Genomic DNA, 24038 nt, shown 5'->3' with positions numbered 1-24038 from the left:
GAATGGGAGCTCTTCCATACCGGTCGCCACAGCCTCCTGTCCACCGGTCCAGGCTCGGGAAGCATCAGCTCTGCTCTGTCTTCGAACGTTAACCTCCAAATCTGAGGACCCTGAAATAGGTTGAAAAAAAAAACAATGACCCTGAGGCTTTCACCAACCCTTAGCGAGGGTTAAAATATTACTCAAACGAATGTGAAACGTACCCATTCCAGAAAAGAAGCCGGCTTGTGGTTCCGTGCATTCATGTCAATGGAAGGGGTCCTCAGTAATTTTATAAAAATAAAATCATCTGAAAATAATGGACACAAGAATTAGCACTGAACGTAACACAACAAACTGTATTCGAAGATGGAAGAAAATACTTACGATTATGCGATTAATTCGCGATTTAAAATTAGAATGTGGCGCATTGGCCCTTGGAAGAATTTTGAAAACCACCCGTCTACATCTTTTCCAATATGCAAAGTGTCGGCTGACAGCTCGGCCCACAGATACGTAACGAGATGCATTCGCCTATAGACAACAACTTTAACTTCTGTCTTAAAGAGGGTAATAAAATATTTCCAAAAAGGAACGAAAACTAACAATACAATAATAAATTGGGTTTTATTTTTAATAAATGAAAATTAAAAAGGGATTTTGGAAGGAAATAAATTAACGACGATCGACACGCCATCTTTTGTCATTCTAGCTAACAGCAAACTGGGAAATCAATACAATCCTGCCGATAGATGGCTCTGCCTGTATGAAACCAATAGTTACTTGAATATAATATCATCTAAATAAAAATATACCTACGAGGTTTGAAAAAATATTGTTACAGTACTCCCCTCCCCAGAGAAAATTTTGACGCAGGCAAAATTTTGAGCTGGTCCCCAGCTCCAAACTACAGGAAATATAGGTAACAGCTACAACTCGAAATCTAAAATCGATAATAAAAAAACACCATCAAAATCGAACCCACGCACTAAACCAGATAAGAATAGCTTTTTTTTTAAAAAAAGTAAATTACTACATAACGTCGCATCGTCTATATTTCTTGGCGGCAAACCGAGCTATACCAGACAGCGGGCGGTACGTCCAAGCGATATAACGGAAGACGGCTTATAGCTAAAAGAAATTTCCCTAACAAATATCGGTGACAGCTAAGAATACAAAGAACAGACAATAACACCAGAACAACGAAGCGTATATACCGGCTGCGTCTATGTACGACACAAGACGGAACGTTTCGACACAACATTAGACATAAGTACAAGGGTTGACTGTACAGACCACGTCTCAGGCGACGCAAGTCTGTCGGTCCGACAACACAAAAGAACGCCAACGTTCACGCATATGATTTAAGTCATATCGCAAAGCATCAACAAGGGTACAACACTGCTATTAAGAATTCTCCGTTTAAATCCGCAAGAATCCGACCAGCCAGTGAAGCTGGAATGCTGGTTTAAAACGCCAGCACCCAGAAAACTACGTGAAGAGAACTTTTAAATCGTCCACTCACCACCAAACATCGAAAAGGTAATACTTGTGTACGGACGTATTAGTACCATCCGGACACAATGTACTTAACTCCCACTTCCAACACATAAAGAAAACGCCTACTATACATCAAAACAAAAAAACTACCTATCACCGATAACTGCTAATAAATGAATACCTACTCCTTAACGTAACAACAATATGGAAAAACTCGTGCTAAATCTAACCCACCGGAAAGTAGGTAATAAAGATAACGCCTCGTAAACAACTTAGATCACGATCACTTTCACAACAAAATATTTATTCTAAAGTATTCTCAACCACAAAGGAAACCCACGAATAATATTAAATGTGCACGCTGGACTAATTTAAACAATAAAAGGTCCAAACGATCACCCAATTATTTAAATATAAAAGTTAGGTTAAATTATTATTTTTAACATTTTTTAGAATCATCCTGTATGCTCTTTACATGTTTAACTTTATGTAGTAAAACTCAATTAAAATACCTACATAAATATTTGTACTAAATTTACAACATCAAACTTCAATATCGTTAAGGTAGGAAGAATAAAATAGGTAATTTAGAAAAGAAGACACCAATTCTTACGACTGGCTGTAGGTACTTTAAATTACTTCAACTATTATCATTAGGTAAGAACTATGAACAATTAAAATTAACCACCTTCTAGAAAAAGAGTATGTAGTCTAGTTAAATACAATGTAAAATAAATTTAATTTGCTAATCACACCTTTCACATCAAAATGTAAAAAAAAAATCCTCATTTACGAATTACAAAATGCAGTAGGTACCAAGCGTGTGGTACTATTTAGAATTAAATACAAGCATAACTTCTTACTTTTCACTAAAATAAAGAGACAAAATGGTTTTGTAGGTATATATAGTACTGTTGGCAATGAATAAAAATAACCAGATTTGGTACCCACCAACTAACAAGAGGTAATAATATCTATATGGTACTATACATTTAACACACAAAGAAAGTACGGAACGAAAGTAAATACGGAAACCTTTCCTTTATTTTTAGTAAGGAATTTGTTATTTAAAGTAATGTTTAACATTGATTTTGCCAACAATCTTAGGTAGGTATGTAAATAATCTCTAATACTATGTTTAAGAAAATTAATAAATAGGTAAGCAACTAACGGTCTTCCAGTCTGAACTCTCTAAAGCCCCACGTTGGGCGCCACTGTTACAATTTTGGGGAATACCTAAGGGTAAATAAAGTAAACTAGGTATTTATAAAGAAAATAACTTTTTTAATAAACTTTCTTTTTGAAAATGATTTCGAAAGTAATAATACACTACTTAGTAACGCCTAACTGGTAGGAAATAAAACTACCTTTATTATACTACTTATTGTAAATGATATCGCTAGCTCAGTCTATTTACTTAAAAAAAAACAAATACCTAAAATTTAGAGCATAGGGGTGAGTCAGTAGTTCTGGTACTGGAAGACCGGGTAAAGGGTAAATATATTAATTCAAAAAAAATAATTTATGTTGGGCGCCTTTAAAAAAAACGAGGAACGCTCTGACCTTGGTGATGCCTAACCGAATTGAGGAGAAGTGGCCGCTGCAGCCACGGAATGGGAGCTCTTCCATACCGGTCGCCACAGCCTCCTGTCCACCGGTCCAGGCTCGGGAAGCATCAGCTCTGCTCTGTCTTCGAACGTTAACCTCCAAATCTGAGGACCCTGAAATAGGTTGAAAAAAAAAACAATGACCCTGAGGCTTTCACCAACCCTTAGCGAGGGTTAAAATATTACTCAAACGAATGTGAAACGTACCCATTCCAGAAAAGAAGCCGGCTTGTGGTTCCGTGCATTCATGTCAATGGAAGGGGTCCTCAGTAATTTTATAAAAATAAAATCATCTGAAAATAATGGACACAAGAATTAGCACTGAACGTAACACAACAAACTGTATTCGAAGATGGAAGAAAATACTTACGATTATGCGATTAATTCGCGATTTAAAATTAGAATGTGGCGCATTGGCCCTTGGAAGAATTTTGAAAACCACCCGTCTACATCTTTTCCAATATGCAAAGTGTCGGCTGACAGCTCGGCCCACAGATACGTAACGAGATGCATTCGCCTATAGACAACAACTTTAACTTCTGTCTTAAAGAGGGTAATAAAATATTTCCAAAAAGGAACGAAAACTAACAATACAATAATAAATTGGGTTTTATTTTTAATAAATGAAAATTAAAAAGGGATTTTGGAAGGAAATAAATTAACGACGATCGACACGCCATCTTTTGTCATTCTAGCTAACAGCAAACTGGGAAATCAATACAATCCTGCCGATAGATGGCTCTGCCTGTATGAAACCAATAGTTACTTGAATATAATATCATCTAAATAAAAATATACCTACGAGGTTTGAAAAAATATTGTTACAGTACACAGCAAAAAGGAGTGTACAAGTTCCAAGGAGGGTTCGGGTTGCCGACGACTCAAAGGACAATAGACGGAACAAGTTAGTTCCGTAAGTCCTCCCGTCATCAGCACACCGCACCCTCGTTGAGCTCTGGCAGCCTTACTCACCGGCAGGAACACAACACTATGAGTAGGGTCTAGTGCTATTTGGCTGCGGTCTTCTGTAAGGCGGAGGTACTTCCCCAGTTGGGCTCTGCTCTAGAGATTCGAGCGAGACGATATCCGCTGTGCTGTGCCCCACCACACAAAGCGGAATATCATTCGCTATGCCCTACCTCCTACTTTTGAAATTGCACGGAGATAATGTACCAAATAACAATCACAGAAATAAATTCGAATAAAACAGACAACCTGAGTAAATAACTATTTAAACGACAAAATATTGTTTTCTTTTTTGTTTTTTTAATTAATATATTTTTCTATTAGTTATGAAAGCAAAATATTGTATAACCTAACCACAAAATTAAAATTTTGAAAAAATCCCCGACTGCGACATAGTAGACCGATTTTCATGAAACATGGCTAAGAACACTCCCGACTAACTCTTTCAGGCAAAAAAAAAATCTAAATCGGTTCATCCGTTCGGGAGCTACGATACCACAGACAGACACACACACCGTCGTTTTTGCGTCGGGGGTTAAAAACACAGGAGCCTGACTTGCCAATTGTAATTCAATTAGTAAGTAATAAAGTACCTCATTTGAAATGCTTTTGATTGACTTTAGCTACCTTTTTGGTTCCTTTATCTTTCTGAAAATATTTCAGAGGAAAATCTTCATGGTTCTGACGTGAAAAGAAAGCGGTGGTAAAAGTAATAATGAATGATGACCTATATTGTCCAAGAAAACCACTGTCGGAAAGGCATTTTGGAATTCATAGTCTGTATTTTTTGTTGGACTTAATGTAAAATCCGGATCGGTACCTGTACAAGTTAGAAATTATCCAATAGACAACCCGAGATATATAATGCGATTTTAAAAAACAAAGTTAAACTTATTGGGTTTGACCACTCACCCCTCAAACCTGTGTTGGTTTAAATCTTATTTTCTAATATACCAGATTATAACAGGAAGTTAATCAGTTTTAACAGTCTTGTTCGTAAACAATTTGACCACTATAACAACAGTGTAACATATGTACTTATGTAGACGCTATAAAATTTGTGCAATAATGGCGTCACTTTGTGGGAAAACTACGGCCTAGTAAAAGTCCCTTTACGAAGTATTTATATAGGTAAGTAATTGGTACAAGTGTCATCACCACGATATCAGTTATTTATCGCCTCCTATTGAAAAATTGCTAGGCCTTATTAGATAGGCCTATCTTCTAGTACGCCACTCGTCCCGGCGGGTTAGTCTCTAGAAGAGACCAGCAATTTTTCAATATTGCCTACCCAAGAAGTAGGTATCATGTATAGTTTTCATAACAAGGTAAAAAGTGTGTTCAAAATTAGAAAACTGTCCAATAACCCTTAAAAAAATCCATTACAGTCGGAATCTAATTGGAACACGAGTAATAATGTAATAAATAAAAATCGATATCACCCCGTGCTCGATTTTATGGATATGATTCCGTAATTTGCAAAGTACATTAGCGGAGCAGGTGCGACGTTGCAGTCTTTGCACTGCAATTCTGTGCACCTCGATGCATATTTTTCAGGATATTAAATATAATGTAAAATTCATTTTTATAATTATTTATAATATATATTTTTCAAATTAGAACTAATATTACTTTGTCGTGTTGCAGCGGATGTTCTGCGGGTTCTGATGCACGAGCAGATTATTTAGTAATTTACATAACGTACATCGTGGAAGACATTTTGTCCTATAATTTCAATTGTTATTTTTCCCTATGTTGCTATAGCAACCAAACCAAATAAACTATTTACCAACTTGATACACTTACTTCTGTGAGACTTTCCAACATTATTTTTGTAATGGAAAACATGATTTAATTTTATAAGAATACTAGCTTTTGCCCGTGGCTTCGCTCGCGTATAAAGAGACGAAAAGTAGCCTATGTCACTCTCCATCCCTTCAACTTTCTCCACGTAATAAATCACGTCAATTCATCGCACCATTCGCACCGTCTTGCCGTGAAAGACGGACAAACATACAAGACACACTTTCCCATTTATAATACTAGTACGAGTAATAAGTATATTATATGGATAAAATCACGTGTCTTTAGTGAAAGACATTCCCCTTATTCATAAACGTACTCTAAAGTTATCAAGCCGATAAAGTTCGTTTGTCCTTTTCTATCACACTAATATTTCGGAAAGGGACAAACGAACTTTATCGGCTTCATAACTTTAGAGTACGTTTATGAATAAGGGGGATAAATATTATAAAAGCATTCTAGTTCATAATTTATCAGCAACATGTTTCGCGTTGCCAATTTCTGCCAGCCTGAATTAAACAAAAACTGAGCGCGTCGTGTTCAGCAATTCAGTGTGTACAGAATTCAACACCCTTGCATATTTTAATACGCAGCCAAATGCGACGGAGCGCGAAATGGGAATCTTTCTGGATCGTAACTGCCGGGATGCAATATCGAAATATTTCCTTTAAAATGAATTAAAACGATGGAAATTAATTGACGACCACTTTTGGTCCGTTTTGTTTAAAGTTTGGGAGGAATGGGAATGGCCACTTTTCGATACAAACTTGGTCATTATTTTCCTTTCTTGGACGTTGAGTTATAACATTATCATAAATAAGTATTAAGTATAGTTCGATGAGTAAGCATATTAGAGCAGTTTCGCACTACGACCGATCCGAATCCGATCCGAACGCGTGAAAATATTGCCGTGGAGATCGGATCTAGCGCGGTGCATGCATTACCATAGAAGTAGTTCTATGACTACTACGTACCGGTAGTGCGAAACCGAATAACAGTTAGTACATGGAAAAATGTAATCCCTAGATTAATCTTGATCCCTATAATAATCCCTCAGGTCGATACATGTACAAAATACATGCAATTAACCTGTCAAAATATTCTTCAAAATCTACGGAAGAAAATAAAACGTTTCACGATTATATGAAACGACGGAATCGCGCGTCTCGTCGACTTTCGTCTTCACTTCAATCCAAACTCAAGAAGTTTTAAACTGCACACACAAACAGTTACTTCCATAAAGCTGTAAACACTCCATATGCAAGTTATAAAGCCGGCAGTCAACGCTCAGACCGTAATGCACGCCATAACCATAATTCTGAAGTGGTCTAAAATCGGATGTTTTAGGAAGTTGCATTATTGTTGATATGTAAATTTTATTGTGATGCTTGCGATATTAATATATATCATAAATCAATAAGATATAGATACTTATTGACTGAATCCTACGGTATGCTACGGAATTCAAGCATGATATTTATACAAATAAATCTATGTATTGATATAGAAAACATCCACGACTCGAACCCAGTGACATCGACAGGCCTTATCACACTTGCGATTTACAAGCGAGGCGAGAGCGAAGCGAGCGCGCAGCGAGTTCGTCGCGAGCCCGTAACTAATTCGCAGCGAGTGCGTCGCGAATTCGTCGCGAGCGCGTAACGAATACGCTGCGTATTCGCTGAAAGTGATCTGCGTCTTAGACAGTCACTTACATAATGGATTCCGACGATGAAACACTTCTGTTAGCTTTATTGCTTCGAAGAAGTAAGAAACGAAAACTAAAACAGAAACGGCGTGTTTGGGAGGATCCATTTTTAAGTAATCGACTGCAAGAGAGCGACTATTATGTGCTGTTTTGTGAACGAATCAAAATTTTTTTAAATTTTATAAATGCCTCGATATCGATTCCAACAGTGTTTGATTGTTCCCGCCATTATTGTTACTGTCCGCTCACACTCGTAGATAATAAACTACTACAAATGATAGGATGAAACTAAAGTGGGTAGAAATGAATTTTGCTGACGAAGGTACAGCATATCTAGACGCGGCGAACTCGCTACGAAATCGTTGCGCGCTCGCGGCGAAGTCGCGACGCACTCGCTGCGAATTGGTAACGGGCTCGCGACGAACTCGCTGCGCGCTCGCTTCGCTTTCGCCTCGCTTGTAAATCGCAAGTGTGATAAGGCCAACAGGCCGGGTCCACAAGACAAGGCCAGACCAGCTGTTGTCAACTCGTCATCATATTTATGATGAATAAAATTGATGATTCACTTTCCTCCTTTATTGATAATGTTTTCCACTTCGACGGCCAATCGTATCATCCAATCAATCAATACCTAAAGATTATGTGTGATGTTGAGACGAAATTCAAATTAACCCAATACGATGGTGTGGTAAGATATGTTTATTGGTTTGCTTGCCGAGATGCCTAAAAAGGTAATTTATAAAAAACCGGCCAAGAGCGTGTCGGGCCACGCTCAGTGTAGGGTTCCGTAGTTTTCCGTATTTTTCTCAAAAACTACTGAACCTATCAAGTTCAAAACAATTTTCCTAGAAAGTACTTATAAAGTTCTACTTTTGTGATTTTTTTCATATTTTTTAAACATATGGTTCAAAAGTTAGAGGGGGAGGGACGCACTTTTTTTTTCATTTAGGAGTGATTATTTCCGAAAATATTAATATTATCAAAAAACAATCTTAGCAAACCCTTATTAATTTTTTAATACCTATCCAACAATATATCACACATTGGGGTTGGAATGAAAAAAAATATCAACCCCCATTTTACATGTAGGGGGGGTACCCTAATAAAACATTTTTTTCCATTTTTTATTTTTGCACTTTGTTGGCGTGATTGATATACATATTGGTACCAAATTTCAGCTTTCTAGTGCTAACGGTTACTGAGATTATCCGCGGACGGACGGACGGACGGACGGACAGACAGACATGGCGAAACTAAAAGGGTTCCTAGTTGACTACGGAACCCTAAAAATAGTCGCTGACTCAGGGAACAAAACAATTGTCCTAACTCCTAGGTATTTCATTATATGATCGATTTTACAATTGGCCGTAATAGTCACGAAGACGACAGGCGCTTATAATAGTATAATGTCCATTTAATGCCGCGGCTTGTGTATAGGTGGCGCTATTTGTAGGTATGTGGCAATTGTTTGTATTAATTCTCACGTTTTTAATTTTCTTTAGGAATTTATTTATGCTTAAATATTGCGTTAATTTACTAATCAAACCTATTTCATTCCACTTCTTTTAAGAATTCATGTAAGTTAAAATATTTGAAGGTGAAGTGATTCAAGTGATATATGTGTCAGGGAGTTATTAGAAGTACCCTCAAAGTGTGTTATAGTTTGTTAGTTAGTTATATTATGAACATGTTATAAATAATTAATTAAATCACATTCGAGGTTTTCAACACGGAACGTAAAGTCAGACCTAATATAGATAAACAATATTATTAAGTCGTTGGTCGGCAAAGTTGTGTTATCAATGCAGTGATTAATTAAATAAATGACAATATTTATCAGTTATGCAAACAGTTATCAATAGAAAGATAAAAAAAACGTTATCGCGAGATACTTGAATTTGGGGCGTGGTAAATAAATAGTTAATAGATTTATTTACTCCTACGTTCATAGTTACGAGTAAGTACGCAAAATGTTTTAAGGACTGTTGATTTGATATACTTTATAACGTAGGTATTAGATTTATTTAATTTTGACTTTTAATCATGTATACCGCTCCACCGTCTGTCGATCTCATAAAACGTTGATATGAAATTCATTACAAAACAAAGGTATCCCCTGTAACGGGCTTATCTGTGTCTATGTGTGCATACAGAAGCTACTACAAGCGTGGACACCCCTGGAGACATATTCCAACCAATAATCAGGTCAGACCAGTCGATTTCTTAATAAAACCAGCTTAAACGAGGTTGCCGCATCCCGTGTAGATGATATGGATGTTGAATCTCAAGTTATACTGGTTAAAGCAGCTATAAGCTTCTAATACGTTTGCAAACAATGATAATACGTGGCCAGGGCAGTTCGGGCATGCGCAGAGGGTAGTAACCACACCGATCAAAACAAGACCCGACGTGTCACTGTCCTAAATCAGTCAAAATATCAGCGAACACTGGAAAACTGTGCTTGGTTTGATAAACAAGATACTTTCGGGAACAGACGTGTGTATTTCAGCTTCGAATCTAAAAAAAACAGTGCTTCTACTATGTAAACATGATCGACCATAAAGCATTGGTTTTTATCGCGTTTTTGATACTCTATTGTTTAGATTGCCTCCACAGTTGGTTCTGGCCTGAGAATGTTATAAAAGAAAATGATTTGCCGCCAGAATTCTCTGAGATTCCAGTCCCTGACACACTTCTCCAGGAAGAGATTAAAGTAAAGGCTAAAATAGCTAAAAAGACCATTCCATTGTTTTTCTACAATGCTTGCAGCATCTTGGAAGTGTTTACGGAAAAGCCAGCGACTATACAGAAAAACAAAACAAGACCGAAAGAATTAGACAACAGCAGCAACGCTATAGCGGTCATTGGTATAACAGTATTCTTAGTGGCTTTAGGCGTTAATGCATTTTTAGACGCACTTAAGGCTAAAGAAGAAGAACGGGAACGGAGAAAATTGAATCCTAGTGGGGAGAGAAGGCAGTCATTGGCAGAATTTGCGAATAAGAAACAGTTGCGACGAGAATCTAGCAGATTCGGAATTCAGCTCTTTCAAATTGCAGAGTCTGTGGTCAGTGGAGAGGAAAAGAATAGGCGCCAAAGTCGTCCTTATACCCGGGGGGACTCCACTAATTCCTACTTATCTGATAGAAAGGTTCAGAATGAGAGTTCGACCCCTACAGAGACAGCGGAGCCGAGGCTGCTGAAGAGACAGTCGGTTGCTAAGCTCTTTGGTATGTTTTTATAATTTTGTAATGGTTATTTTTGCTCAATATTCGTTGTTTTTGCGGTTCACTCACAATGGCAAGTATGCTGAAGCGATTTTTTGGTTACTTAAAAGTTTACGAGTAGGTACTTAGATAATTAAATTTATTAACAATTTACAGTAGGTAAATATCTAGTATGGATTTTTCGATTTTAATAACATTTTTTTGCTTGGATAATTTGTAATTAATTGAGTACCTATAAAAAAATAACACAGAAAAAGGATTATGTAAAAACTAAAAACTTCCATTTTAGAACTGTTTGGACTATAATATTATGGTGTGAAAGTCATCTAGGTTTATTTATTTTACCTATGTAATAAAAATAAAACAAAAATATTATCTTCAAGATTGGTTAAATAAATTTTTTTATTGTTTTCACTTTGAAATCAATCATCAAGAAAATATAAATAAACCACACTTCAGCATATTTCATTTAATGTTGATTGAGAATGTTGATGTTTTTAACTATATACATACAATAAACCAATCGGAACCCTAGACCACTCTACAATCATGTCAAAATGACAAGCAGTAAGAGATTTCTTACAATCTGATTTATAAAGTCACCATGACATAGTTCTACAGTGGTCTAGGGTTCCAATTGGTTGACTGTACCATAAATTAAATATATCAAGATCATACCATCCCATATATTAAAATGCGACCGCCTACGAACGCGCTTACACTCCACCACACATAGATGGCGCCACAAAAAATGCCTTGCTGCCACCGATTATTTGTAGATTGGCATTAAGTGTCAATTCCGAGCCGTAAATCTATGTCAAAAGTGACACTTCGCCATCTACAAGTATAATCGAAAGAAACAAGACATTTTTTTTGTGGCGCCATCTATGTGTGGTGGAGTGTAAGCGCGTTCGTAGGCGGTCGCATTTTAATGTATGGGATGGTATGATCTTGTTATATTTAATTTATGACTGTACTTAACACTACATTTTGATTGTTATGACTTACACTGATTACTGTTATGACTAACTTGTTGTCTATGACTATATTTATTGTGATCTATCCAATCTATATCTTCTAAATGTTTAACTTATTTCACTGTTTCAAAACAAGGTCTGTCTGACGACTGAAAAAGATTTTCAGGTAAATATTCATGTAACATTTAACTTATGCATGTTACCTTCACTGCCTTCACAATACATTATACCCAGTTACCATGGCAACCGTATTCTAACAGGCTTTTTTGACAGCTTGCGATATTGCTAATCTTGTACAGTCAGCCAAAAAAGTGGTTTACCACTTTTCGACCTTATGATTTATGAATTATGATAAACACAGAGTCGAAAAGTGGCAAACCACTTTCTTGGCTGACCGTACAGTTGAGTTCACAAATATAGTTACAAATCATACATACATACATACATACATACATACAATCACGCCTGTATCTCATGAAGGGGTAGGCAGAGCACATGAAACTACAAAACGTTACAAATCAACATTCCAAATACATCTATATACACTGGTCAAAAAGAGAAATAAAAAAACAAAGTGTGATGTAAAGCTGCATTTTTGGTATGTTATTTGGGGTCCTTGGGGGAATGTAGGACTATATTTTGCAAGCAAAAAAATGGTGTGCTAACTTCGTAATTTAAAAAAAAAAGTAAAAAAATCAGACTTTTTTTGGTTTTTATTTTTTTATTAAAAAACTATGCGTTTTTGGTCAAAAGTTGCTTTGTAATGTTGAAAGCGCATTAAATTCCAAACAGTTTGACATCTTTTTTATCAATGTCCGTCAAATAGTTTTCGAGATATGAAGCGTCAAAAAAAGAGCATTTTTCCCCTTTCTATGAAAATATTCGTTTTGCTCATATTTTGAGACTGATATATTATCAGCAAAACAACTCAGGCTATTACATAAATTGTAAAATAAAAATGTAGAAAATTTCACTAGCTTTCATTTAAGACGAAAAGAGTGCCAGTTATTAAAAAAAACCGGCCAAGAGCGTGTCGGGCCACGCTCAGTGTAGGGTTCCGTAGTTTTCCGTATTTTTCTCAAAAACTACTGAACCTATCAAGTTCAAAACAATTTTCCTAGAAAGTCTTTTTAAAGTTCTACTTTTGTGATTTTTTTCATATTTTTTAAACATATGGTTCAAATGTGAGAGGGGGGGACGCACTTTTTTTTCCTTTAAGAGCGATTATTTCCGAAAATATTAATATTATCAAAAAACGATCTTAGTAAACCCTTATTCATTTTTAAATACCTATCCAACAATATATCACACGTTGGGGTTGGAATAAAAAAAAATGTTAGCCCCCACTTTACATGTAGGGGGGGTACCCTAATAAAACATTTTTTTCCATTTTTTATTTTTGCACTTTGTTGGCGTGATTTATATACATATTGGCACCAAATTTCAGCTTTCTAGTGCTAACGGTTACTGAGATTATCCGCGGACGGACGGACGGACGGACGGACGGACGGACGGACAGACGGACAGACGGACAGACAGACATGGCGAAACTATAAGGGTTCCTAGTTGACTACGGAACCCTAAAAATAGGATTATATCATAAGTCTAGTATAACTGGATCAGAAATAATCGGTGGATGGTAATGGCTAAATGGGATAGTTTACATAATATTTACAGGAGGCGTAGCGGAGAACGAATTATTATTATTTGGGGGCTGTTCAAGTATTACTCAGACACATATTTGCGTATATCAAATCAACATTTATTTAGTAAGTTAAGTTTACGGTCAGAAAGAGCTCAGGATCGCCGCTTGGCGGAAAAAAATATTTACGAGTAGAAAACCCTCATTAATTGAATCAGATTGTTCCGAAATTGTTCTTGTACGGACTGGTTTTTAAAGCATATCACTGAGGGTCAATAACATCGATGCAATCTCACGAGCGTTGTCGTGAACGTGCCCGAATCATAGTATTCTCCGTTTAACGAAATATGAGTACATAGTATGTGTTGTATTGCACGCGCAGGTCTCTCACCGCCGCGCAGGTGTAGTCGGACCATAACTCGACAGTATACACGCTTGTACAAAAACCGAAGTACAAAAACTGAGGAACTGAGGAGCTGCTGAAGCTGTCTTTTTAGGCAGTCACTACATTTGGCGAATCTTCTAACCAACATGTTTGCCCTTACTGCGGTGGCTCGCCTCTGCCTTTCTATGTCCTCCTGGTCTTTTAAACTGGACAACAAGATGTGGCCAAGATATTTGACTTCGTGTACTCTCCGCAATTGAACTCCATCAAGCAAAAGAGGTGGTACATGTGTGGGCATATGTGCTGCCTCCATGAGCATAAATTCAGACTTGTCCGGATTGTATCTCATGTTATGCTGGCTGGCGTATCTCTCGCATTCTGCAAGTAACTTACGCATAGCTCCCACCGATGGTGCTAGTAGGACCATATCGTCTGCATATGCGATGTGATTTATCATTTGCCCATTGATGGAGCAGCCAACCTCGGTACTGGTCAAAGTCTGCGACAGCCCATCCATGTACACGCTGAAGAGAGCTGGAGACATACTGCCTCCTTGTCTCACGCCACAGTTTAGCCCGCTGGCTGTGGACAGAGTTGACTTCCATCTTACTACGTTCTTCTGCTGGGAATACCACTTCTCCAGTATCTTAATAATTGGCGTGGGCGCTTTCCCTTCCCGTAGTTTATTCCACAGCAATTGGTGGTCAAATACAACTCAAGTGGACTTTCTATCACTACAGGAGTTGTGCCATCAAGATGCAGAACCAGGACCCTCAAAAAGGAAAAATTAAAATGTAACAAATTCTGTTTTGTTTTTCTAATTTACTAAACTTCAAAATTTTACTGTATTTTATTTCTTCATTATCAATAGTCAAATCGATGCAAAGTTAGCTTAGACAATTTTTTCAGATAAACGGATATCAAAGAAAGTAAGATCGAATAGATAGCTGCACTTTCAACCTAAAACTTATAGCGTAAACTATTTTACCTTAACCAATCGACCAGACTCTTGGCTTCTCTATTTATAGATTTTTTTTTTGTTTACCTAAGTAACTATTCGTCTTACTGACCTTTATTTGCACTAAAACTAAAGCAAAATAAATTTTATACAATGTTATATTGCAATATATATCATATCATGAAGTATTTTTCAGATATTTGTCTAAAAATATTGGCAAAACGCTACATTTTATAAATGCGTCAAAAATTAACCTTTTTTGACGCTTCATATCTCGAAAACTATTTGACGGACATTGATAAAAAAGATGTCAAACTGTTTGAAATTTAATGCGCTTTCAACATTACAAAGCAACTTTTGACCAAAAAGGCATAGTTTTTTAATAAAAAAATAAAAACCAAAAAAAGTCCGATTTTTTTACTTTTTTTTTTAAATTACGAATTTAGCACACTTTTTTTTTGCTTGCAAAATATAGTCTTACATTCCCCCAAGGACTCCAAATAACATACCAAAAATCCAGCTTTACATCACACTTTGTTTTTTTAGCCGATTTTCATGTAAGATTTGACCGGTGTAATACAGCGCCTTATTGCCATTGTTTCAGAGACCTGTATATATATTTTGCCATGTTGACTTAAAAAGATGTTTGTGGACTCAATCATACATACCTACTAAAATCATGTATTTAATTATCATTTTGACAATAATTAACCTACATCTATTGTTAAATACGCTGATGATGCGCTCATATTTACTTTATTCAATGTAATAAATTAAAAAAAAAACACCACATGCATACACCAGAAATGTATAGGTTTGTCATGTCACGAGTTTTCATTAAACCATGTCGAATAGGGCCTCTGTCGGGCGGCGAAAAGATAAAAGTAAATTAACTGCGATACTGGCAACCTGGCAAGAGAGGCTTGGAATATGTTGGCGACATATCGTTCCGCTTTCACTGTCATGACATGTCATTTTCCTTGTGGCTGATTCTGTTCTAACAATTCGACATCTTCCTTAAAATTTAAATTTACATACATATAATCACGCCAGGGTGGCTAGCCGAATGGCACAATCGCTCACGAAACGCTCACGAAACGAAGCGCTAGTAGATATCTATCTCTATCGCGCTTGCGTATTGGCGCGACAGAGCCAGCGGCGTATCGCTTTCGTTTGGCGTCGGAGAAATGCCATTCGGCTACGGGGCCAGGCCCCGTAGCCGAATGGCATTTCTCCGACGCCAAACGAAAACGAAGCGCCGCGCCAGTTAGTCGGGCTCTGTCGCGCCAATATGCAAGAGCGATAGAGATAGATATCTACTAGCGTTTCGTTTCGTGCGCGTTTCGTGAGCGTTTGTGCCATTCGGCTACGCACCCTGTATCCTATAAAGGGGTAGGCAGAGCACATGAACTACTAAGTTTTAGTGCCACTCTTGGCAAAAAGGGGTTGAAAGAAATCCAAATTGTGAATCCAAATTTAAATTTGTCTCACCAAAATACCATTTTGATCTCTCAAAGTCATGCTGACTTTCCTTATGGTGTTTCCTTATAAATGTTATATTATTACTTACATAATAAGGTGTGACAGGGACAGCGCGCCATCGCGCCATAATAACGCTGTCCCTGTCACACCATGTTATATAACATTTATAATGCCTGAGGTTTTGTGTGAGATTGGATGCTAGGCCTTCATCTGTTATTTAGTATATTTAGTGTGTTATGTTATGTTTAATTTTGCTGTTTAATATTTTATTTTGTGTTACTTGTTGTAATGTTTATTTAAAATTCACGGTGCTTTAGTTTTATTTACTGTCATACTGTGTAATTTTCTTTGTGTAAATAAATAAATAAATAAAAATAAATAAATAAGTATAACAGCATGTTACCTACGGGAGATTATAGATTGTCTCCTTCAAGATTCACGAAGTCCCTCAGAATAATTCTGAGGGCCCAGAAATGATGACATACACGGACTTCACTGTATTTTAGCTTGGTAGTGTTGGCACCATTAACCCTTAAATGCATGGTGATGTATATATGCATCATATATTTGATGGCCCGTGGCTCGAAATGTAGCTATACAAAATCACATTTATTGCTTAATTATTATTCATTATTTATTATTATTTACTTAATATACAATTAAACAAATTAAATAATATAATGATTTTCTATTTATTATTTAAGGATTAAGATGAAATGGCGGAAAAGTGTGAAAAAACAGGACGATGGCGATTTTTAGTATGTGATTTAGGCTGAATTTTTCGGAGTTAGTAATTAGTTTATTTTTAAATATTTTATCATAAAGGTTTCGCAAATAGTGTACCGTGTACCTATTTAATAGTAATATTTTTTTTTAAATAAAACTTACCAATTACGATATATTTGTATAAATAAAATTTGGCCTATTTAACTTCTAACACTGATTTAGTATAAAAATCGATCTTAAATATTTTTTTAATTATTTTTCCCAGGGTCAGAAAATCATTGTCTATCACACATATTAATATCTCGTTAAAAGAAAAATTCATGCATTTAAGGATGCAAATTGGCTATGTTGGCAAGACTGCTGAGTCGTCTCATAACCGCTTGGATTTTATAGTGATTTAAAAATGTCAGAAAACTCGACGTAACATCAAAACAAGATCAAAATGTTTTTGAAATTGTTAAAACACAGTCAGCCTCCTCGTGATTCACGTTATTGCATAACCCTAAAAATATTAATTTCCATAAATAATTTCTTGATTGCTTTAATTTCTTTGCTGCTATATTTATTGCTTTTCAAGCCCGGTAAGCTTATCTTTTTAATTTATTCTCTGGAGCATCGAATATTCGAATAATTCTTCTTTATCTATAAGTATTTTGTATTGACTAATGAATAATTTGATTATGAGATAGAGTTTATTATTTAGCATTTTTAATGCCTGATTGATAATTCATAGGCATACAGGGAACATTATTATTCTGTTAATTCCTAATAGCTATGTTATCCGAGGACTTAACTTACTAAATGACCGACCAAACCCAAATTAAAAAAAAAATCTGGTCAAAGACGCCTTTTGAAGATAGCACACTAGAAATTTAACGCCGTGTCTTGCGTGGGCGACGGTCGCGCGACCGTCGCGCGACCGTCGCCGACGCGTCTCATACTTCCATATCGATAAGGTTTGATTCCGTATGCGTCGCATCGCCGTCGCGCGACCATCGCAAGCCACGGCGTTAGAATTAGAGTAGGTACCTACTGCCGTGGTTGTGGTCTAGTGGTCAAGAGTGCCAGAAGTTTAGGACGTTACCCGCGGTAGTTTAAGGTGCCAGTTCGTTTCCGGCCTCCGCTAACCATATAATTAGTCACATTTTCTTTTTATATGATTTCTGTTTGTATATTGGTATTTCAGTTTATAATTAAACCTATATGTGGTTACGTAATCAGTAGCCAGTAGCTATCATTAACGACTGATTAGTCTCCTAAATGATGTTCCAAATGAGTGATCAAAGGCCTCATATCGTTTCACTAATTTCCACAGCTATAATTATGGTGCTCATTAGGTACGTATTTCTGAATATATCGGTAGGTACTTAATAAATTGAACTGGCAACTACGGGAACAAATCAAATTATTTTAACAAATATTTTGATTTGTGTTTTTATGTAGTCATACTACTATATATATAAATTAAAAATCGAAATAAGATGTCATAATATATTAAAGAAAAAATGACGAGCACCACCAGTGGTGAAGGCCGGATTCGAACCGGCGTCTTTTAGCAATCCGGGCCAAACGCCATGAACCCCTAGGCCACCTCGCCACAGCGGAAGCAGTCGAAATTTCTCTTCTATATGTCATATTTGTAAGACTAGGCGTCTTTGACCAACTCTAAGGGCAAGCAGTAGGTGCTTGCACCTCTTATACGAAACCTTTACAGGTTTACGATATAGCTAGAGAGACTGGTGCTGCCATCTATACGCAACTATGGGAACAAATCAATTTTTTAAATTGAACTGAGTTTAAAATTATAGTACAAAATTTGACAGACAAGGCTGACCCAGCGAATTTTTATGGGATGTGTATGACGAATGACATTGTGACATTGAAATTTTTTTGAATTCTATTGACTTCAACATTTCAACAAATAACAGACTTCATCATCCTCCTTGCGTTATCCCGGCATTTACCACGGCTCATGGCCTGGGGTCGGCTTTTGACAACTAATCTCAAGATTTGGCGTAGGCACTAGTTTTACGAAAGTGACTGCCATCTGACCTAACCCGTAGGGTAACTAGGCCTTATTGGAATTAGTCCGGTTTCCTCAACAATATCACAGACAATTATTATCAATTAATGATTGATTAGCTGTGTTGGTTGGTTTTATCTGGGCCAGCCATGAAAAGCTTCGTTACTTTTTCTTTATCCATACTTCCATACTAATATTATAAATGGAAAAGTGTGTGTGTGTGTTTGTTTGTCCGTCCTTCACGGCAAAACGGAGCGACGAATTGTCGCGATTTTTTAAGCGAAAATATTTGAAGGGATGGAGAGTTGGAGAGTGACATAGGCTACTCTTTGTCTCTTTCCAACGCGAGCGAAGCCGCGGGCAAATGCTAGTTTATTATACATTTTATTCATTTTTATGCCCGCATATATTTCACAAAAGGTGTACCTACAAAATGATACTGTTATATTCTGGTAAGAGAACAATTAAAACAAAGCATGTCGCTTCTTTAGCTAATAGCATTTAGGAATACCTCTAAGTTGAATAGTAGAATACCACAGAAATAGACGCGTCTAGGAATTAAATTAATTCATGGGTATGCTTTTCGAGATTATAAAGTGGCGTTCACATAGGTTGGGGATCACACAATCGAAGATCTTTCTGGGACAAAAGTGGAATTTATAAAAATTGGATCAAAATCTGGCTGTCATATGTTTACCTATAAATTTTGAGGCCTTTTTCATTATTTTCCCGAGTTTTTGACCTTTGCTTGACATGAAAAAAAAACACGATTATAAGGTAACATGCTTAGGTTTTTCTAGAGGTTTAAGATGAAACATATTCCATATAACGAATCACTACAGCGGCTTTCTATCGAGAGGTAAAAACAGGCGGTTTTACGTCTAAAATTGAATTGAATAAATTATAATTCATATTTCACAAAATATCTTACTTGAAGAACTTACTTTAGTAGTTCGTTTTTTAATTCGTAACTAATTTTTGTAGAAAATTAAATATATTTTTTTAAACAGGAGACCTGCGTAAAATTAACGATACGAAAAAAATTGTGTCTGCCTCTATGTGCACGAATATGCAAAAATATGGAACACAAAATTGATGCATTTGGTTTTCTTGGCGTTCAAACGAATATGCAAAAATATGGAACACAAAATTTCCGCCTTTGTACAAATGAGGGTCTCAGAGCAGTGTATCCCAGCAGTTCTCAAAAACTTTGTAGAAAAATCAAGGAAAAAGTTAAATTTGTTTTTTTTTTGATGAATTGAGATTTCAGTAAGTTTTATTCCGTCATTAAGGTTCGCTAGTATGTATCTATATTTTCTTAATTATAACAATTATCCTGTATATATCTTACGAAAGTCGACTTAATATTACTATATTATGTTAGTAACAAAATAGGATCAATTAAAATTTGCTGACGGGGCTATGTACAAACTTTTTAAGAACTGCTGATCCAGTGTGTACCGTGCCTAATAGGTATTTCCGGGAATGCAATAATAGGTGCTGGCAGTATTCGTGCACTTTGTTCATTAAGCTATTACAGCTGTGTAAAGAAAAGCCAGTTTTGTGTTACGGGTAAGTCGGGGAACATAATATTCGTAGATAAATACTAAATTTGCAAGTGAAACTTAAGTTTCACTTTTAGCAATTTGTTAGTAAAAAAAAAAACAAAATCGTAACATGCATGGACATTAATGACAAATTAATGCAATTAAATTTAAAGAGACAAAATCCTTTAAGGTACAGCGGGGAAAATCTCGACTGGGGGGCAAATGTAACTGGTATTTTTTTTCCATATTTTACAATGTTTGCTCTATTAAATAGAGTGTAAACCAGTTATACAGGGTGTAAACCTAATACGGGCGAACCTCTTAACGGTGGTGAGTATAGGACCTATAAAATATAATTAGATAACCTTTACTTAAAATTGAAATATTTTTTTTATCCATACAAATTAATTCGGCCCGCAACGTAATGCAAACACACTCCCGTTAAACGCTCGTTGACAGTTGTCATTGATTGTCATCGCAACCACGTTTACGGTACATTGCTGCTGAGATTTTTTTCAAAAATTCATTATGGGGTGAAAATTAAGAGTAAATCAAAAACACCTCATAATTAATGATAACAATATCGAATTATACGCCTGGTTTCATTTATCGCCCTTATTACGTTTACGCGCTGTATATGGTAGGCGTGTTCAGTGGATACATGTATGTCATAGTGTAATAATGGAAGTAATAGATTAGTTACAATTGCCCCCCCAGTTGAGATTTTCCCCGCTGTACCTTACATTATTAGTAGAGAAGCCTTTACATTAGTAATAATTTGACTACTTAGGTGCTTAATACTAATTGAGTTAGTTCATCGGCTTAAAAAGTTAAACCATTTAACGTTCACGATGCTTAGATACCCTGTGAATCATCCTAAAGTAAACATATAATAATTCCCAGCTTAACAATGAATGTTCTATTATATTTTACCTTAGCCTGTAAATAATCCATAAAATCCTTTAATTGTTGTCGAGTAATACAAGCAAATCAATTATCCTTAGGGGCCATTAACGCGGCGCGCGAACTCGCATGCGGTTTTAGTTACATTGCGGACTGGTGAGGTTATATACAATACAACACATTAATGAAACAACGCAATGTAACGAAACTCGCGATTGCGACTGACCGCGCGGAGCGATTCGCACCGGACGGACTAATATACCTCTGCCACACTATGCTCCTCGCGCTGCTCCTCGCGCTGCCGCGATGTTGCCCTCATCGGCCACACACTGCCCTACTCGCGCGATGAATCGCACTAGGTTGTTGCCGGCCCTTTGACTCGCACCAAAAAACCGACAAAATAGGGAGCGGTGGGCATGACGAGGAGCATGACGAGCGGCATGTCGAGTAGCACGGCCACACTATGCCTCTGCCTACTTCCCTCGCTACTTCCCACGCCGCTCGTCGTGTGGCAGAGGTAATATGTATTTCGCGCGGACGACAACATCAGCTTCAAACAAATCATACGAATCTAACCATCTCTTTTTATCACAGGACGTCGCCCAGTGCCGATGGTGAGGCGATCCTCTTTCCCCGCCCTGCCCCTCAACCCCGACGTGCAAGCAATCATGCTGAGCCACCGGCAGCCATCATTCGACAGTGACGATGAAGATGGGAAGGGACGACGCGTGAGGATCATAAGAAGATATTAGATCTTAAGTCCTATGGAACTGTTTACATCAGGAGCATCGCCAGGTCGCATAAAGTTTAAATTAGAACGCAGGTTTTAAATTAGGACGTACGCCAAGATGCGTCATCAGATAAAGGTCTACTGCGAAGTCCAATTAAGGAGCATTTAGAAGAGGGAAAGAAGTGGTCCAATTGCGAAAAACGGTGTTCGTGGTAGGTGCCTCTTCTCTGATAAGCTAATGGGGGGCTACGGGGGGAGTTGGTACAGCTACTCACCAAGGGAGTGGAATAGAGTACAATTGGAAACAAATGTTATTCCCCTGACATTTTGACCCCCTTCATAGTGAAGTTTGCGCCTTTGCGCTTCGCGCATTAATTGACTTTTTTTGACGGTCTAACCGTCAGACCTCATAAAAACAACGAGTGAATAAAATGAATGAAGAGACAAAATAAAAATTACTTTTACATTAAAATGTCAGTCAGATGCCGCTGCACTCTTGTGACATGTTGTATAATCACTTGTTTCCATTGGTAATAAGTTGTAGCCACTACTTAGAAACAATCTTTCCATCTTGTACAAGCAACCTTAGTTGTAGGAGGACAATTTAAAACATAACCCTTTCAAGCGAGCAACGTTTATAGACGTCGCCGCATAAGCGTTAACTGAGTGTTTTTCAAAATAAATCTCGACAATCGAATTTCGCCAAATCTGGACGTGTTTGGGCTCATTCTTCTCAGAATCATCCATATTAAAAATAAAATAAAAGTTATTTAAACAATAATTAGAACTTTCGTTACTTATTATGAATGCTGTAGATATCAATGAATAATTGGTAATTTTGTCAAAAGAGTAATCTCGGAGTATTTATTTACTATTTATATAGAAATACTAGAAGAAAGGAAATGCCTAGTGGGCAATCGAATTTTGTATAGCAAAAAAATAACTTTATTGTTGAATTATTAGTTACTTAATGATGTTCTCTTATTAAAGTAGGTATTTTCATATTTACTCTTACTAAGAATACATTTATTTTGTTTGTGATTGACCTATACTTTTATACGAGTATATGAGCGAGTCTATGAGTGTTAAATATTTTTGAATCCTAATTATGCACTGTATGTTTTATCTTATTCAGTGTTGTTATTCATTTATTTATATAAAAAAATAATTATCGTTGTGTGATAAACATAGGTCTAAAAATGTATATAACGTTAGTAAAGAATTTAACATATCTTTATCTATTTACAAGTCTGATCCTGAACTGCGAATTATAATTGCGATGTGATAAGCAAAATTGTATTATTCTTTGGCGCATCCACTTTTCAGTAGATGAAAACGGCAAATAATAAAATGTAAGAACGTTAATTTAAAATGATTTAATTATTTATTTATGCCAGAGAAATTTCCTAGTTTCAGACTGGTTGAAACAGTTTTTTTTCTATCTAGGCACCTTTATAATAAATTAAGAATATTTAAAATAATTCAGGGTAATGTTGGCCGCTTGAGTATTTAATCTATGTAATAAATGTAATAATACAATACCATATACAGTAAGAAAATAATGAAATTCTTCTAGTAGGTAGGTACTTTTTAATACCTATTTTTATCTTTACATATTATAGGTACATAATAGCAAATGGTTATTAATAGGTAGATATTCAAATACAAGATATATCTATTTATACACAACACATATAGGTACCTATCTGTACTGAATGTATGTATACTACTCGATTATGTCCTATATTTCATAATGATTACATTGTATCTTATCTAATTGTAATATGTACATATGTATTTTCCTACTTAGAAGACACGTTTATACCTTCGTAATTACCACAGATTCTAGAGTAAGTACATAATCTGATTCCAATT

General features: G+C 36.3%; 1 protein-coding gene and 2 long non-coding RNA genes across 4 annotated transcripts; 1 reads left to right on the top strand and 2 right to left on the bottom strand.

The window, feature by feature from the left end:
- Window positions 1-482, bottom strand: LOC125230477. Its single transcript, XR_007177522.1, has 3 exons — window positions 367-482; window positions 204-289; window positions 1-110 (listed from the first exon to the last, which is right to left on the bottom strand). It is a non-coding gene; the product is annotated as an uncharacterized LOC125230477 (long non-coding RNA).
- A 2608-nt stretch (window positions 483-3090) lies between these two features.
- Window positions 3091-3572, bottom strand: LOC125230717. Its single transcript, XR_007177551.1, has 3 exons — window positions 3457-3572; window positions 3294-3379; window positions 3091-3200 (listed from the first exon to the last, which is right to left on the bottom strand). It is a non-coding gene; the product is annotated as an uncharacterized LOC125230717 (long non-coding RNA).
- Window positions 3573-9283: 5711 nt separating this feature from the next.
- LOC125230376 lies at window positions 9284-24013 on the top strand. Of its 2 annotated transcripts, XM_048135514.1 has the most exons (3): window positions 9284-10793; window positions 11904-11933; window positions 22028-24013. In XM_048135514.1, exons 1-2 carry the CDS (start codon window positions 10112-10114, stop codon window positions 11918-11920), a joined length of 699 nt encoding a protein of 232 aa, XP_047991471.1. In that variant the 5' UTR covers window positions 9284-10111; the 3' UTR covers window positions 11921-11933; window positions 22028-24013. The 2 variants fall into 2 exon arrangements, with proteins under 2 accessions (XP_047991471.1, XP_047991470.1); XM_048135513.1 differs by lacking the exon at window positions 11904-11933.
- The last annotated feature ends 25 nt before the right edge of the window (window positions 24014-24038 follow it).

This window comes from Leguminivora glycinivorella, chromosome 10 (genome assembly GCF_023078275.1).
Source record: "Leguminivora glycinivorella isolate SPB_JAAS2020 chromosome 10, LegGlyc_1.1, whole genome shotgun sequence".
In the NCBI taxonomy this organism is placed as follows: domain Eukaryota; kingdom Metazoa; phylum Arthropoda; class Insecta; order Lepidoptera; family Tortricidae; genus Leguminivora; species Leguminivora glycinivorella.
Note: the sequence above shows the minus strand (reverse complement) of the source record. Positions and strands in the feature narration are given on the sequence as shown.